General features: G+C 36.4%; 1 protein-coding gene and 1 pseudogene across 2 annotated transcripts in view; both read left to right on the forward strand.

Moving 5' to 3' along the window:
* The window catches only part of LRP6 (LDL receptor related protein 6), a 219,998-nt gene that overhangs the window by 136,876 nt on the left and 66,356 nt on the right, over positions 1-16,766 (forward strand). For both annotated transcript variants that reach the window (XM_037845616.1, XM_037845617.1), the window contains 3 exons: positions 11,211-11,427; positions 13,026-13,315; positions 14,668-14,894. In XM_037845616.1, the coding sequence (XP_037701544.1) occupies positions 11,211-11,427; positions 13,026-13,315; positions 14,668-14,894 (734 nt within the window). The remainder of the gene's footprint in view (positions 1-11,210; positions 11,428-13,025; positions 13,316-14,667; positions 14,895-16,766) is intronic.
* Positions 11,468-12,387, forward strand: LOC119541609 (annotated as a pseudogene).

Raw genomic sequence — 16,766 nt, forward strand, 5'->3', positions numbered from 1 at the left:
AATTATTTTCTTTGAGAAAAAAGCAGCATGTTCTTGTTTGCCTATGTTCCTTTTGCCCAGTAGAAAGAGATTGTGATTGGTACAAGAAAACTATTCAGGGGGAGAAGCCAATTTTCTAATAGAATTGCCAACTCCACAAAAGTAACTGTAAGAAACAGATTTCAGAAAGTAGTCATTGGACTCTATGTAAAGGGAAATATGTGATTCTTTAGATGGGAAGACTCAGAACCATGTTTTGTTCAAACTGTTGGTCTCTTAATCCCTTCAGAGCATTCTTACAATTACTTTTCACATCATATCAACAAGAATGGTAACAGCAGTTGTTAACATTATTATTATGATTATTATTATTCATCTCCTTGGAGTTGTTTATCCCTCCCCCCCACACACACTTGTTTTTCACTTATGGAAAATTTCAGACACACAGAAGAGCAGAGTGAAGATTGTAATGAACCATCTAGCTTCAACCATTATCAGTATATGGCCAATCTAGATTGCAACATTTCTTAAGGGAGGGCCAAGGAGATGGCAAGAGTTGGTTCTTTTAGTAATATAACTATAGTCTTAATTCTTACATTTCAAGATAGCCAAAGAAGCAGACTTTTGTCCTTCTTACAAATCTCAGCTAGTGCTTTGAAAAGACAAATTTACAAATGTGATAAAAGAAAAAAAAATACAAGTAGAGTTTAATTATTATTTTCATTGGAGACCATTTTTTAAAAAATTAATTTTATTGAGATGTATTCACATACCATGCAGTCATACAAAACAAAGCATACATTTGATTGTTCACAGTACCATTACGTAGTTGTGCATTCATCACCAAAATCAATCCCTGACACCTTCATTAGCACACACACAAAAATAACAAGAATAATAATTAAAGTGAAAAAGCGCAATTAAAGTAAAAACACTGGTTTCCTTTCTTTGTTTGTTTTTCCTTCCCCCATTTTTCTACTCATCCATCCATAACTAGACAAAGGGGAGTGTGGTCCATATGGCTTTCCCAAACACATTGTCACCCCTCATAAGCTACGTTTTTATACAATCGTCTTCAAGATTCATGGGTTCTAGGTTGTAGTTTGATAGTTTTAGGTATTTACTGCTAGCTACTCCAATTCACTAGAACCTAAAAAGGGTTGTCTGTGTTGTGCGTAAGAGTGCCCACCAGAGTGACCTCTCGTCTCCTTTTGGAATCTCTCTGCCACTGAAGCTTATTTCATTTCCTTTCACATCCCCCTTTTTGTCAAGTAGATGTTCTCCATCCCATGATGCCAGGTCTGCATTCCTCCCCAGGAGTCATATTCCACATTGCCAGGGAGATTCACTCCCCTGGGTGTCTCATCCCACGTAGGGAGAGGGCAGTGATTTCACCTGCCAAGTTGGCTTAGCTAGAGATAGAAGGCCACATCTGAGCAACAAAGAGGTATTTGGGAGGAGGCTCTTAGGCACAGTTATAGGGAGGCCTAGCCTCTCCTTTGCAGCAACAGTCTTCCCAAGGGCAAGTTCTGTGGTAGAGGGCTCAATCCATCAAATCACCAGTCCCCTATGTCTGTGATCACATTAGTAACCATCAAGGTGGGGAAGCCCAATACCCCTGCATTGGAGACCATTTTTTAAAATAATTTTAACCTATATTAGGATTAAGTTTAGTACAGCTGAGAAGGAAGGAAATACCAAATGCAAGACCAAATGTTTGTGGCTTTACTAAGTAGAGTGGGTCTAGGACAAGCCTGAAGGTGACAGACCTGGGAGTGGGACAGATCTGACGTAAAGGAGGAAGTTAATTTAATTGTAGGCTGTATATAGTCACCACTGTGAAACTCTACTTCTCTGCAGTCCAATGCAGTAGTCTCTAGTCACATTTGACTATTGAGCACTTGAAATGTGGCTAGTCTGAATTGATAAAGAGTGAAAGTGTGAAATAGAAACTAAGGATTGGTATGGAAACAAGTACAATCTCATTAATAAAAGTTTTAATATGATTACATGTTGAAATAAAACTATTTTGCATTTATTGGACTAAATAAAATATTATTAAAATTAATTTTACCTGTTTCTTTTCACTTTTTAAAATCTGGCAACTAGAAATTACACAAGTGGCTTACTTTTATATTATATTTCTGTTGGACAGTCCTGTTCTGGATCCAGTCCTCTTGTAAAAAGTACAACACGATGAGGAAAGGGAGATAGGGAATTGAATTCTTCTCTGTGTTTACAAATTTACATTTAAAATATCCTTAGCAAATCTTAATTACAGGGGAATCCAAGGTGGCAGATTAGGAGAGACAGAGCAAAATTCTCCTCTGTGAAAAGTACTAGATAAAAGACAGAAAGTGCTCCAGAATACTGGTTTCATGTTCCACCAGCTGGGCAGGGGGACTTCTACATCCATAGTGACTTGTGTACTTGGAGAAACCGAGATTGTGTTTGGAGTTGTGTAAATGTTCTGTATGCAGAGCTGCTGAGAAAACACAGTCGCAGTTGTGGTTGAGCGGTGGGGAGAAACTGAGAGACTGTGTTCGGAGGTGGGTTGGTGTCCGTCCTGGGGAATGGGCAGTGGGAGCCGCAGCCGTTTGTGGTGGGGAGTACTTTCTACGGCCCAGGCAACCGCCTCAGTATCTGGAGTGTGTGATAGCCCTTCGTACACCTGCAGCAAAGAGCCCCTGATCCAACGACGGGCCGCTGCAGCAGGCAGATGATTGTGGAAGTGGGTAGTTTCCACACCCCATGCAGCCATCTTTGCGGCAGGCTGGGAGACTCCACTTTGCAGCGCTGCAGCCATGACATACACTCCTCCTCCGCGGAAGCCTGTGGTGTGCACAGCCTAGAGGCAGAGGTGCTGCATGGAACTGCCTAGAGCCCTACACAAATCCCAGGGACTTGAGGGCCCATGGAAGAGAGGGACTGTGGGGAATTTGAACTGAAGGGTTAGACGCATTCTGCAGCCCCAAGGTATTCCAGCCACAGCCCTGGGAATGTACTGGGTCTTAGAGCTGTCTTCCTCCAAACTGCACAGGGGACGCCCCCCAACCACGGGGTGGCGGTCCCCACTGCACGTGGAAAATTGGTGCACTGACTGGACCTCCACATGCTTTGGGTCCCCACTTGCTGCATAGACGAAGTTGGGGAGAACTGGTTTGAGGGTAAGCGGTGGCTTGGGAGCGCCATCTGTTGGTAGGTCAGGGAAAGGGCACTCCACCAAGCTGTAGCTATGTAAAATTACAGTTAACTGTATAAATGAGCCTGTGTATCCTACAATAACCCTATGAAGATAAGCAAATGCCAAGAGGCCAAAAACAACAGAAAATTATAAAGCATATGAAGAAACCAGAAGATATGGATAACCCAAAGCCCTAATTAAAAAACCAGAGGAGACACAGAACTTGGAGCAATTAATGAAAGAAGTAATCATAAGCACCGATATCATGTCTCAGGATATAAAGGACATCAAGAATACCCTAGAAGAGCATAAAGAAGAATTTGCAAGAGTAAATAAAAAAATAGAGGATGTTATGGAAATAAAATAATCTGTTGATCAAATTCTTGAGTCACATAACACCAGATTTGAAGAAATGCAGGAAAGAATAAGCAAACTTGAAGATAATGTGGCAGAAAGAGAAAGCACAAAAATGGTGAAAAAAATTGAGAAATTTGAAATGAATCTCAGGGAAATTATGGACAACAGGAAGTGCACTAATATACGAATCACGGGTGTTCCAGAAGGGAGGAAGAAAAGGATAAAGGACTAAGAAGAGTATTCAAAGATATTGTTAAGGAAAAGTTCCCAACCGTTCTAAACAACAGAAATATTCAAATCATAGATCCCCAGTGAACTCCAAATAGAATAAATCCAAATAAACCCTCTCCGAGACCTATTCTGATCAGATTGTCAAATGCTGAAGAGAAGGAGAGAGTTCTGAAAGCAGCAAGAGAAAAGCAATTCATTACATGCAAGGAAAACAACATGAGACTGAAGTAGTGACTACTCAGCAGGCAGTATGGAGGTGAGAAGGCAGTGATATGACATATTTAAAATTCTGAAGGAGAAAGATTGCCAACCAAGAATTCATTATCCAGAAAAGCTCTCCTCCACATTGGAGGTGAGCTTAAAATTTGCACAGACAAACAAATGCTGAGAAAATTTGCTAACAAGAGACCTGCCCTACAAGAAATACTAAAGGGAGCCCTACAAGCTGACAAAAAAAAGAAAGTAGAGGTCTGGAGAAGGGCAAAGAACTAAAGAGTTTTAGTAAGGGTATGTTAAAGGAAATAAAGAGAGAGAGGAAAAAATACATCTGACAAATAAAAACCAAAGGATATGTTGGCTGATTTAAGAACTTCATTCACAGTTAGAATGTGAATGGAATAAACTCCCCAATTAAAAGATACAAATTGGCAGAATGGATTTAAAAATATGAACCATCAATATGTTGTTTATAAGAGACTCATCTTAGACCCAGAGACAGAAAGAAATTGAAAGTGAAAGGATGGAAGAAAATAATCCATGCAAGCTACAGCCAAAGTAAGCAGGGGTAGCAATATTAATCTCAGATAAAATAAGACTTTAAATGCAAGGATGTCATAAGAGACAAAAGAAGGACATTATATACTAATTAAAGGGCCAAGTCAACAAGAAGAAACAACAATCAAAAATGTCTTTCACCCAATCAGGATGCCCCAAAGTACATGAAACAAACATTGGCAAAACTGAAGGAAGCAATAAATTTTTCCACAAGAATTGTGGGAGACTTCAATACATCACTCTTCTATAGGTAGATCAACCAGACATAGGACCAATAAGAAAATTGAAAAACTAAACAATGTAATAAATGAATTTGACTCAACAGACGTATATAGAACGTTACATTCCAAATCACCAGGGTGCACATCCTTCTCTAATGTTCATGGAACTTTCTCCAAGATAGATTATATGCTGGGGCATAAAACAAGCCCTCAATAAATTTTAAAAGATTGAAATTATTCAAAGTACATTCTCTGATCATAATGGAATGCAATAGAAGTCAATAGCCATTAAAGATCTAGAACATTCACAAATACCTGGAGGTTAAACAACACACTCCTTAACAATCAGTAGGTTAAAGAAGAAATTGCAAGAGAAATTGCTAAATATCTAGAGATGAATGAAAATGGAAACACAACATATCAAAACTTATGAGATGCAGCTAAGACAGTATTGAGGGGGAAATTTATAGTTCTAAATGCATACATTTAAAAGGAAGAAAGAACTAAAATCAATCTAATCCTAAACCAAGTAGAAGAAAAGAAATAACGAGGATTAAAGCAGAAATAAATGACATAGAGAACAACAACAACAAAAAATAGAGAAAGTAAGTAAAATCAAAAGTAGGTTCTTTGAGAAGATCAAAAAGATTGACAAGCCCTTAGCTAGACTGACAAAATTAAAATGAGAGAAGACCCAAAGAAACAAAATAATAAATGAGACAGAGGACATTACTGTGGATCCCGAAGAAATTAAAAATATTAAAAAAGAAAAACATGAGGATACTATAAACAACTGTATGCCAACAAACTAGATAATTTAGAGGAAATTGACAGTTTCCTGGAAACACATGAACAACCTAGACCAGAGAAGAAATAGAAGACCTCAACAAATGAACCACAAGCAAAGAGATCCAGTCAGTCATCAGAAAGCTTCTTACAAATAAAAGCCCAGGGCCAGATGGCTTCACAGGAGAATTGTACCAAACTTTCCAAAAAGAACTGATACCAATCTTACTTAACTGTTTTAAAAAATTGAAGAAAATGGAACACTACCTAGCTCATTTTATGAAGCTAACATCACTCTAATACCAAAACCGGGTAAAGATGCTACAAGAAAGGAAAACTACAGGCCAATCTCCCTCATGAATATAGACACAAAAATTCTCAACAATAATTTGCAAATTGAATCCAAAGACACTTTAAAAAAATCATACACCATGACCAAATGGGGTTCATTCCAGGCATGCAAGGATGGTTCAACATGAGAAAATCTGTCAATGTGATACAATGCATCAACAAATCAAAAGAGAAAAATCAAATGGTCATCTCAGTAGATGCTGAAAAGGCATTCAACAAAATCCAGTATCCTTTTTTGATAAAAACACTTCAAAAGGTAGGAATTGAAGGAAACTTCCTCAATATGATAAAGAGCATATGTGAAAAACCCACAGCCAGCATAGTACTCAATGGTGAGAGACTGAAAGCCTACCCTCTAAGATCAGGAACGAGACAAGGATGCCCACTGTCACCACTGTTATTCAACATTGTGCTAGAAGTGCTAGCAAGAGCAACCCGGCAAGACAAAGAAATAAAAGGCATCCAAATTGAAAGCAAAGAAGTAAAGCTGTCATTATTTGCAGATGATATGATCTTATATTGGGAAAACCTTAAGAAACTGACAACACAGCTACTTGAACAAATAAACAAATTTAGTAAAGTAGGAGGATACAAATTAATGCACATATGTCAGTAATGTTTCTATACATTAGAAATTACCAAAGTGAAGAGAGAATCAAGAAAAAGATCAAGTACCTAGGAATAAACTTAACCAAAGATGTAAAAGACCTATACATAGAAAATTGCATAACTTTACTAAAAGAAATAAAAGGGTAACTAAAACAGTGGAAAAATATTCTGTGTTCATGGATAGGAAGGCTAAATTGTTGTTAAGATGTCAATTCTACCCAAACTCATCTACAGATTCAACACAATTCCAATATCAAAATTCTAACAATCTACTTTGCAGACTTCAAAACATTATCAAATTTATTTGGAAGAGAAAGATGCCTTGAATTGCTGAAAACATTCTGTAAAAGAAAAATGAAGTGGGATGACTTAATACTTCCTGACTTTGAAGCTTACTCTAAAGCCACAGTTGCCAAAACAGCATGGTATTGGCACAATATTGATCAATGAAATCAAATTGAGAATTCGGAGATAGACCCCCGGATCTATGGTCAGCTGATCTTTGGTAAGTCCCCCAAACCCACTGATCTGGGACATATGGGGCTGGGAGAGTTGGATATCCATATCCAAAAGAATGAAAGTGGACCTTTACCTCACGCCCTACACAAAAGTTAACTCAAAGTGGATCAAAGGCCTCAATATGAAAGTACCATAAAACTCCTAGAAGATAATGTAGGGAAACATCTTCAAGACCTTTTATTAGGAGGTTGCTTCTTAGACCTTACACCCAGAGCACAAGCAACAAAAGGAAAAATAGATAAATAGTAACTCCTCGAACTTAAAAGCTTCTGTACCTCTAAGGAATTTGACAAAAAGGTGAGGAGGCAGCCAACTCAACGGGAAAAAATATTTGGAAACCATGTATCTGACAAAAGACTGATATCTTGCATGTATTAAGAAATCCTACAACTCTATGACAAGAGTACAAACGGCCAATTATAAAATGGGCAAAAGTTATGAAAAGATATTTCTCTGAAGAGGAAATAGAAATGGCTAAAAGACACATAAAAAAATGTTCATCTTCACTAGCTGTTGGGGAGATGCAAATTAAGACCACAATGAGATCTCTCACACCAATTAGAATGGCTACCATTGAACAAACAGAAAACTACAAATCCTGGAGAGGATGTGGAGAAATTGGAACTCTTATTCATTGTTGGTGGCACTGTATAATGGTACGGCCATTCTGGAGGACAGTCTGGCGGTTTCTTAGAAAACTAGATACCGAGTTACCCTTTGATCCAGCAATTTCACTTCTTGATATATACCCAGAAGATGTGAAAGCAGTGACACAAACAGGTATTTGCTCACCGATGTTCATAGCGGCATTGTTCACAATTGCCATGAGATGGAAACAATCCAAATGTTCTTCAGCAGATGAGTGGATAAACAAAATGTGGTATATACACATGATGGAATAGTATGCGGCAGTAAGAAGGAAAGAGCTCGTGAAACATGTGACAGCATGGATGAACCTTGAAGACACAATACTGAGTGAAATAAGCCAGACAGAAAAAGAGAGATATTGTATGTTACCACTAATGTGAACTCAGTGAAAAATGTAAAATAAATGGTTTATATTATAGAATGTAGGTAACCTAGGATAGACTACAACTCTTGGAGAGGGGAGCGATAATCTAAGAAGAACAGATAAGCTATTGAGGGTAATCTTAATGTTATAGGAATGCTCAGAAATGATTATGGCTTGTAAATTTTCTTGGGTATGGTAAGAACATGTTGGAAGCAATGTAGTTATTTTAAGTAATTTGTTTTTCTTATTCCTTTGTTTTGTTTTTGTTTGAAAAATTTTTTTTTTTTTAGTTTTTTGATAAATGAAGTTAAAAAACATCTTATTTACATTGTTTAATTTTAAATAGACATGAATTGATGGGTTTCATTTGAGTGTGTAGTTTATCAAAAAAGAAAAGACTTTTTAAATTCAGTTTTTGCTTTTATAGTGAGAGAATAAGGAAATACTGGTTGGAGTTAGTGCCTTAGGTGGTAAAGATAGGAAACCTTTAGTTGTGGCTTTTCTTCGATTATTTTTGAGTTCCTGGCCAATGTGCTGTTCTAAAGATCTCCATAAGACCTTTGATACTCTTTTTTTGTTGTTGTTTCACCAGGTATTGCTAAAGACCTTTTTTCTTTCTGCTATGTTTTTTGCTCTTTCTTCTTCTCCCAAGACCCTTGCTTGCACTTAGAGCAGCATTAATAGTGATCATCTACTTTTGTCAATGGACGACTCTCAAAAGCAGCAAAGCATTTCTGGTACACAGTCTTTTATCTGCAATTCTGAAATCCAAAGTCTCTGAAAACCAAAAATTGTTTTTGCTAATTCAGTTGGGGAAAAACCTGACCTGAAGTAATGTGAGGCGTTTGTAGTCTTTATCCTGGTCTGTTTATATGTTTTGTTGTAGAAATATTAAAATGTTGGTAATGAACTGCTGCCCTAGCCCCAGGAGAGGTGATATGCTGTATGCATTGTGTTAACCTTTCTAAATAGCCTGCCAGAATTCTGAAATATAGCTGGCCCCAAGGGATTCACATAAGGGATTTTGGACTTATATTACCATCCAGCAAAAATTGAAAATACTTTGCTAACCATAACGCTATAGTTAAAATAAGATTTTATCTTTAGCACAAATACAATGTGAACACAGTGGCAAAGGTAAATGAAGTCTTCAGATGCAGCTTTGTTGTGTCACTTTCCTGTAAAAACAGATGCTTTTAGAAGCTTCTTGTTCTCTATGATTCTCCTTAACCTGGAATTTAATACTTGCCATAATATTTGCCTGATGCTGTCTCCTTTGAGTCCCTTTCCCATTCTTTTTGCTTCAAAGTATTCCTTTCAAAGTCATACGCATTGAATGCATCTTTGACTGTGTGCCTTAACACAAGTTATTTCTTTTATTTTAGAAAATTATCTTTTCTTTTGTCAAAATTCTTTTAATTCTTCAAGATGGATTTCAAATCCTACCCTTTCTTGAAGAATCTCCATCCTTAAGTCATTTAACAAGTATTTATTGAGTTTTTTTTTTTTTGCCAGGCTCTTTGATAAGAGCTCTGGAAGACAAATAAATGGATAAATTAGGGTTCCTGCTATTCTGAACCCATATTATAGCAAAATATGTAAACAAATAATTGACACTTTTTCTCTGCTTAGTACTTTTACTCTTGAACACTATTTTGGCATTTGACCCAAAGTAATTTTAAGATACAACATAGATGTCATAAAACATAACCAGAAATGGTCTCTTGCAAGAAAATATTAATGTAAAATCTAAGCTTAAGTCTCAAGTTAAGGAGCAATTATTAATTTAAAAATATTTAACATAGAATTTGAAGTAGTATTTAGTTTTTTAACAATGTTTTTAACTTTTAAAAAACATTCTATTTAATTACAGCTCCATGCATCAGGTCTAATAGAAGTTCTTTTCTATCTGATATGGACAAATAAACATTCAGCTAATAAAAATATCTTTCATTGGATGTAAATCAAGCATTTATTGGTATTTTCCAATGAAAATGTAAGGACATAGCTCTTGTTTTGCTCACTCAATCCTCCAACTGTTAGGTCTGCTGTTTTTGTTTAATCCTCTGGTCATAGAAGGTCAGCAAGTGTTCTGCAGTTTTTAGGGAGGGAGGAAACATCTGGTTGTCATTCAGTCTAGCCAGTCATACTTATGAGTTACTTGGAATAGTTCTTGCTGATTTTATGGATAAAAAATTAATACTTTCATATGAGATTACATCTGATACCTGCCCATTTATGAGGGAGTGAGAAGGGAGTTATTGTTTGGTTATACAAGTTTTTAGTACCAGAATAAGATTTCTAGAGGTTAATTTGCTTTAACACACAGGCCATTTTATATGGTAGAATGGTCTCAGATGGAGACTTGCAGTTTGGTGCTTTGGAAGCCTTATTACATCTTTCAGAATGGATGATTGTTAATGCATGTTGCTGAAATGGCAGAGACAGAAAAGTTGCCTTTGCCACTTCTAGAGGAGTTGTTGATGTTTATACTGAGGGTGTCAGAATGAACTTAATGTTGCTACAGGGTAACTGGAAAGAAGAGGTACATCCCAGTTTTGTGAAAGCTAGTTGCAGAGAGGTTGTCCTGAACTCCAGGTACTTTTGTGACTAACCTGAGGGAATGAGAGATTTACTGAGAACCCTTTTTATCTTTTTTTTAAACAAAAACAGAAATAAAAGATATGTTACATGGAAAGAGTCTTAAAAAAGACATCAACTCTGTTTACAAGTTGTGTGACTTTACATGAGTCTTAGTTTCCTTAGATACAAAAAAGGCAAAACTCTAAGGATAAAATAAAGCATGTTATAAAACAAAATGTGTGATAAAATAATGTGTGAAGGTACATTATAATTTGAAAACTGATGTGCAAATGTAAGGTGATCTAGTTTTAATTTTGCTGCAGTCTATTTAAAAGAAGAGGTGCATTCTAAATCTAAAGTTGACAGAATATTTAGAAGGAAGGGTAATAAGAGATTGGAGAAATAGAAGTCATATTTGAGCTATTGACTGAAATCATTCTCATTGAATCAGGATGTTGTAATTTTGTGAAAGCATCGAAATAGGAATAACTAAGATGAGTTTTGGATTTTGATGAAATAGGCAGTTGGCTTTGTCATTTTTACATACATTTGAAGGATAAGTACATACCTTTTCCTCTCTCTCTGTTTGAACTTAAACCTGAAGGTTATGAATACTGATGGCACTGGGAGACGAGTGCTAGTGGAAGACAAAATTCCTCATATTTTTGGGTTTACTTTGTTGGGTGACTATGTTTACTGGACTGACTGGCAGAGGCGTAGCATCGAAAGAGTACACAAACGAAGTGCAGAGAGGGAAATCATCATAGATCAGCTGCCTGACCTCATGGGCCTAAAGGCCACAAATGTTCATCGAATCATTGGTAAGTAATTCCAAAATTCTCTTAGAGATAGAAACTAGGAATGAAAAAAGGTGGAGATAGCAGCTTGTAAAGTAGCATTTTAAATTGTTGGTGTAAATAATTAGTACATTTAAGGGCTTTCTGGACTCCTGCCCCCCAATTGAGGTTTACAGAAATCATGTTAACCACTTCCACCTCCACCCCCACCCTCAACCCCACCCTTTTTTTTTTTGACAGGAATGGGTCTTTTAAATGTTGGCTCATTACTCTGACTACATAGTTTGAACTGAAGGGTTAAATACATACATACATACACACAACTTCTTCACAATAATTCAGTCCTGTTTCTGGGTGGCCTGTTTCAGGCCAAGAGCTGCCCCTGCCACCACCAACAAGGAGACTTTGTACTGTCTCATTCGTAATACTCTAATGTCCCAACCTGAAGCTCAAGAAGCTACCCCAGGTGTACATGCTGTTGGCCACGAAGGTGCACATTCTGGTCAAGGTGTCTTTTCCTCATACCTGAGGAATAATGTATGGTGTTATTGTCCAAGTATTTGCTCTATGATTGATGAAAATGGGTATCAGAGGCCAGTAGCAGAGTAAATGGATGATAAATGAGAGGTTTAGGATTCATAATCCTGGACCAATCCAGTGCACCAAACACACCCCCCAACTCAGTAGATTTCTTCTTTTTTTCATTAGGTTCATTTATGTCCTATTGAGTGTTTTGATGGCTAGGGTATTGATAAGAATGAAACAGCCAGGCTGTCTGGTGGGTTAGAGTGCCTTTTGAGAAGCAATCAGTGGATACTGGATTTGCTCCTGTTAATAAAGTTTCAAAGGCAGTACCAGTCCTCTGTTATGAATATGGAAAAGGATACAAGCATAAGGAGTTGATTAAAGCTTGACCTAGAATTTCTTCTTAGTAATATCAGAGACAAGCTTATCACAGTACTTTTTTTTTTGCTGACCTATGCTGACATACTAACAATGTTAAGTGACATTTCCTTCTTAGTTTTTCAATTCTAAGAGAAAATATACCCCAAAAGCTACAACTATAGTAATTGAATAAAGTGATTCTTTTTTACAACCCTCTTAATATTTTTTGGAGATGGCATTTCTGATTTTCAGAAATTAATGTAAAATCAGGACGAAGTTTCCCGTAAGCTGAGAGCTGTAGACAGCTGATCAGCTTTACCTGTTACACTTTGCCTTTAAACAGAGTACGTGATAGGGCATTACTTCAGCTATGTATGTAAGACGTGCCTGGACAATAAGAAACATGATAGTAGAAATAAATACTTTTTTTAATTTAAAAACAAAAAATTCAACCCTGTTGTGTTAATAATTTAACTTATTTTAATACTTATTGTGGATGCAAAGGAAAGTATTTTATCATAGTTTTGTGCCCTATTAATCCTCATTCTGCTTTTTGTGAGATTAGAACTGAAACTAGAATTGGGAGGAGGCATAATCAGAGGTTTCTATGAACCAGAGACCTTAATCAGTTGTTTTAAAATAAATTAAAAATGCTTAATCATTTTAAAGTAAAAATGTGTTGATTGTGTCAGTGTGTGCATCCTTCTGTGTTCTTTTATGATTAATTGATCTTTTAGGTTCTAACCCCTGTGCTGAGGAAAATGGGGGATGTAGTCATCTCTGCCTCTATAGACCTCAGGGCCTTCGATGTGCCTGCCCCATTGGCTTTGAACTCATCAGTGACATGAAGACCTGCATTGTCCCAGAGGCTTTTCTTTTGTTTTCACGAAGAGCAGATATCAGGCGAATTTCTTTGGAAACTAACAATAATAATGTGGCCATTCCTCTCACTGGTGTCAAAGAAGCTTCTGCCTTGGATTTTGATGTAACAGACAACCGTATTTACTGGACTGATATATCACTCAAGGTTAGCAAAGAAATTGGAAATTGATGCTGGAAAGTAACAGCAAGGAGCTTCTAGAATTTCTGAATCTTCATGCTTTGATCCCTCTCCCTCTTGCTCTTAAGGCAAAGTCCAACAAAAACTTTTAATTTTTAATTTATTTATTAGATTTCTTTTAATGCAAGGTATTTTGCTACTGTGTTCTAAATCTGCAAGACATAACCTTCCTTCTCCTTTATTCTGTTTGAAGATGACAAATTTTCTGTCATTAGTGGAGTAAACAATTTTGTTTCACATGGGTGGCTTGTAGAGACTTGGCTCTCTCATTTTATTTTGAACATAATTCTGGAGCTGACCGGTTAAAAAGAAAAAAAAAGCCAAATGTGAGCTATAATATACTTTTATTTTCTCTTTCCTAGAACAAATATTGAAAAGCACACTGGGACAGTGGGAAAGAGGAAGCTCCTAACCAGAAATCTGGAAAATTATCTTTCCTTTTTCCAGATTGTTTTGGGTCAACTTGTTTCAGATAACTTTTGTGTCAACTTTTGTCTAGTATTATACACAAGAACATGGGGCTCTGGAGCCAGACCAAATTGGATTCTAAGGATGTTCTGTAAAATCTATGAAATGAATGAATCAGTGAAGTAAATAAATAATTGTTGGCTTTTACTCCTGACCTGAGTCCTCATCTTGAAAATAGAATGTCTACCTTGTAAGGTTGTTGTGAGGATTAAATGAGAAAATCTGTGTACACGAAGTACTTATTATTAGGACAGTACTTGACAAGAAATGGCAACTATTCTTATTAGCTTGAATTATGATTGTTTTAAAATATTAGGGGATTTAAAACTACAGTGGTAACATAATAATGATTATATGCATTTTATAAGGTATAAAGTTGTTGAGATCTTGTCAAATTGACACAGTGACTTCATATTCTCAAGCACTTTCAGAAAGTTGACAATGAGTTAAGAATCTACAACATTCTGGTCACATCTTTTTCTCTTGATTACTAATAAATTTTAAAAGAAAAGTTGTTCTGTTGTCTTACCAGAGTATACTTTTGGTTCTTAGGAATTTTAAAATTTTCCTTCCGAAGTGACAGTAAAACTTGAAGTCATGGTTGTGTTTATTAGAACCAGATGAGTTATCCCCATCTTTATGCTCTAGGGTTTGTGTTAGAGATTGACATCAGATTTTTTTCTGTGCTTATAAAATATGTGAATTTTATTAAGAAATAGTATGCTTCTTGGCTCTCATCCTCGCACCACCCCCCCCCCCCCCCCCCCCAGTCTCAACCAAAATCAAACCAGACTTCTTTCTGGATAGTGTTTTTGCTTAAGCCATGTGACTTGGTTGTTATGTTTTCACAGACTATCAGCAGAGCCTTTATGAATGGCAGTGCACTGGAACATGTGGTAGAATTCGGCTTAGATTACCCAGAAGGCATGGCAGTTGACTGGCTTGGGAAGAACCTGTACTGGGCAGACACTGGAACGAATCGAATTGAGGTGTCAAAGTTAGATGGGCAGCACCGACAAGTTTTGGTGTGGAAAGACCTGGATAGCCCTAGAGCCCTTGCATTGGACCCTGCTGAAGGGTAAACAGCTTTGTGTATGCATTTTTTGCAACTACTTTGCACATTTGGGGAAATGTGGGCTATTTATGGGTTATATTCTTGATGTCTTAAATAATGCTTATTATGAATCTGACCCCTTAAATGATAGACTTTATTTGAAAACCATTAATTGAGATTTCACTATTTAGAATTAGTAATTATTAGCTAAATTTTACTTTTGCCATTAACATTGGGTGAAGAAAGACTGGTGAAATGGTGTAATAGTCTAATATTACTAGTCATTGTTTATATACTAAGTAAACAGCCTTGTTTTTTAGATATCATCAGGTATATATTTGCATGTATCTCCTCTCCAGTTATGCCAAATTCCAAATCTTTTTTAGGAAACTCACTGAAATAATGTTGTGTGCTAAGAAATAATTGCATTTCAAAAAGTTCCATTTTAGAATATTTATTAATTCAGAATGACCATTACTGGATCATTATTATAAACTTGAAGAAACTTTGATATTATAAGTTGAAGTGTTTAAGTTGAATTGTTTATTAACAACATGATGTTTTTCAAGGGTAGGTGATCCTTTGTACAAGATTCAGCAAGTTTTTAAAAGCCAGCAGCTAAGAAATCTGAAATTGGAAAAGAAAATTGAAGTTTTAAAAGCAGAAATCAACATTATAAACATATTTTCCATATCTATAATTAAAAATAGTCTCCCTGAAATCACCACTTCAATTACATTATTAGTTATCTGTCTGTTAGAAGGTATATCAAAGTTAGCTTTCCTGTGCTCTCATCTTGTGGTAGGATTATGATAGTCTTGGCTCTAAGCATTAGTTGCTGGACAGATAAATTTAGTAGTTGGGATTAAGACTCTAGTATAGGTTGCTGCTGGCAACTGTGAAATTTCTCCCACAGTTGTTTGGCTCTGGCTCTTGTAGCGTGCTCACACCCGTCATCTGAGAAGTGCAAATGCAAACAAAGCCTGAGACCAGCTTTAATTTTCAGAAAAACATGCTTATACATTGTTTCCAAGTCACCCATCAGCTGGCAGGCTGATGAGTGAGTTTGTCCTCAGGTATTTGATGAGAGCTGGCTCATGGAATTCTTTTCCTGTTGCCAGTATTTAGAGTGTCTCCAAACTAACACCTTACTAGCTTAATTGAAAGGGCATTTGACCTAAGGATTATGGTTCCATTTCTAGCTCTGACATATAACTAGCTCTAAGACAAAGCATTTACATTTCTTTTTGCGCTTTAGCCTCCTTATCTGTAGAAAGCCTGTACTATAGTGCTGCTCTAAGTTAAAGTGGAAGATGTTAAAAAATAAAATAAAACCAAAGCAGTAATCTAAAATTTCACAGGGATTGTAGTAGTGGTGTTCATTGCCCAGCTTAACACACATCAAGGGGTGATTTGTTGCTCTTGTTCATATAGTATGGTCTCTTGGACTGTATGACCACATATGTTTCCAAACTTTGCTTCTAACTTCAGTTAAAGGCCCGCTATTTTTTTTTACCTTTGATGTATTCCTGCAACTTGTTTTTGTTGGAGCGTTGATTATACAAATTGAAAAAGTAAGTTCAATAAAAACTCAAATTATTTGTATTCAGAAATACATAAAGATATGTATTCAGAAGTGAGATTCTGAAACCAGAGCTCTAATGCATTGCTTTCTTCTTAAATATTAGTTTTATAAATATCAGTGCTGCAATAAGGAAATCACTGGTTTGTTTCCAATTCCTATGTTTTGGATAGAACAGATTCATTGGAAAGACCAAAGAAAACTGACTCACTTACTTTTTGGGTATGAGAAAAAATATTTTGTTGAGAGTGCCAAAATAATTGAAGAAATTGTAGCCATGATTTTGTCTTACTTATTTCCTTGATTTATTGCAT

The sequence above is a fragment of the Choloepus didactylus genome, chromosome 8, assembly GCF_015220235.1.
Source record: "Choloepus didactylus isolate mChoDid1 chromosome 8, mChoDid1.pri, whole genome shotgun sequence".
Lineage (NCBI taxonomy): Eukaryota > Metazoa > Chordata > Mammalia > Pilosa > Megalonychidae > Choloepus > Choloepus didactylus.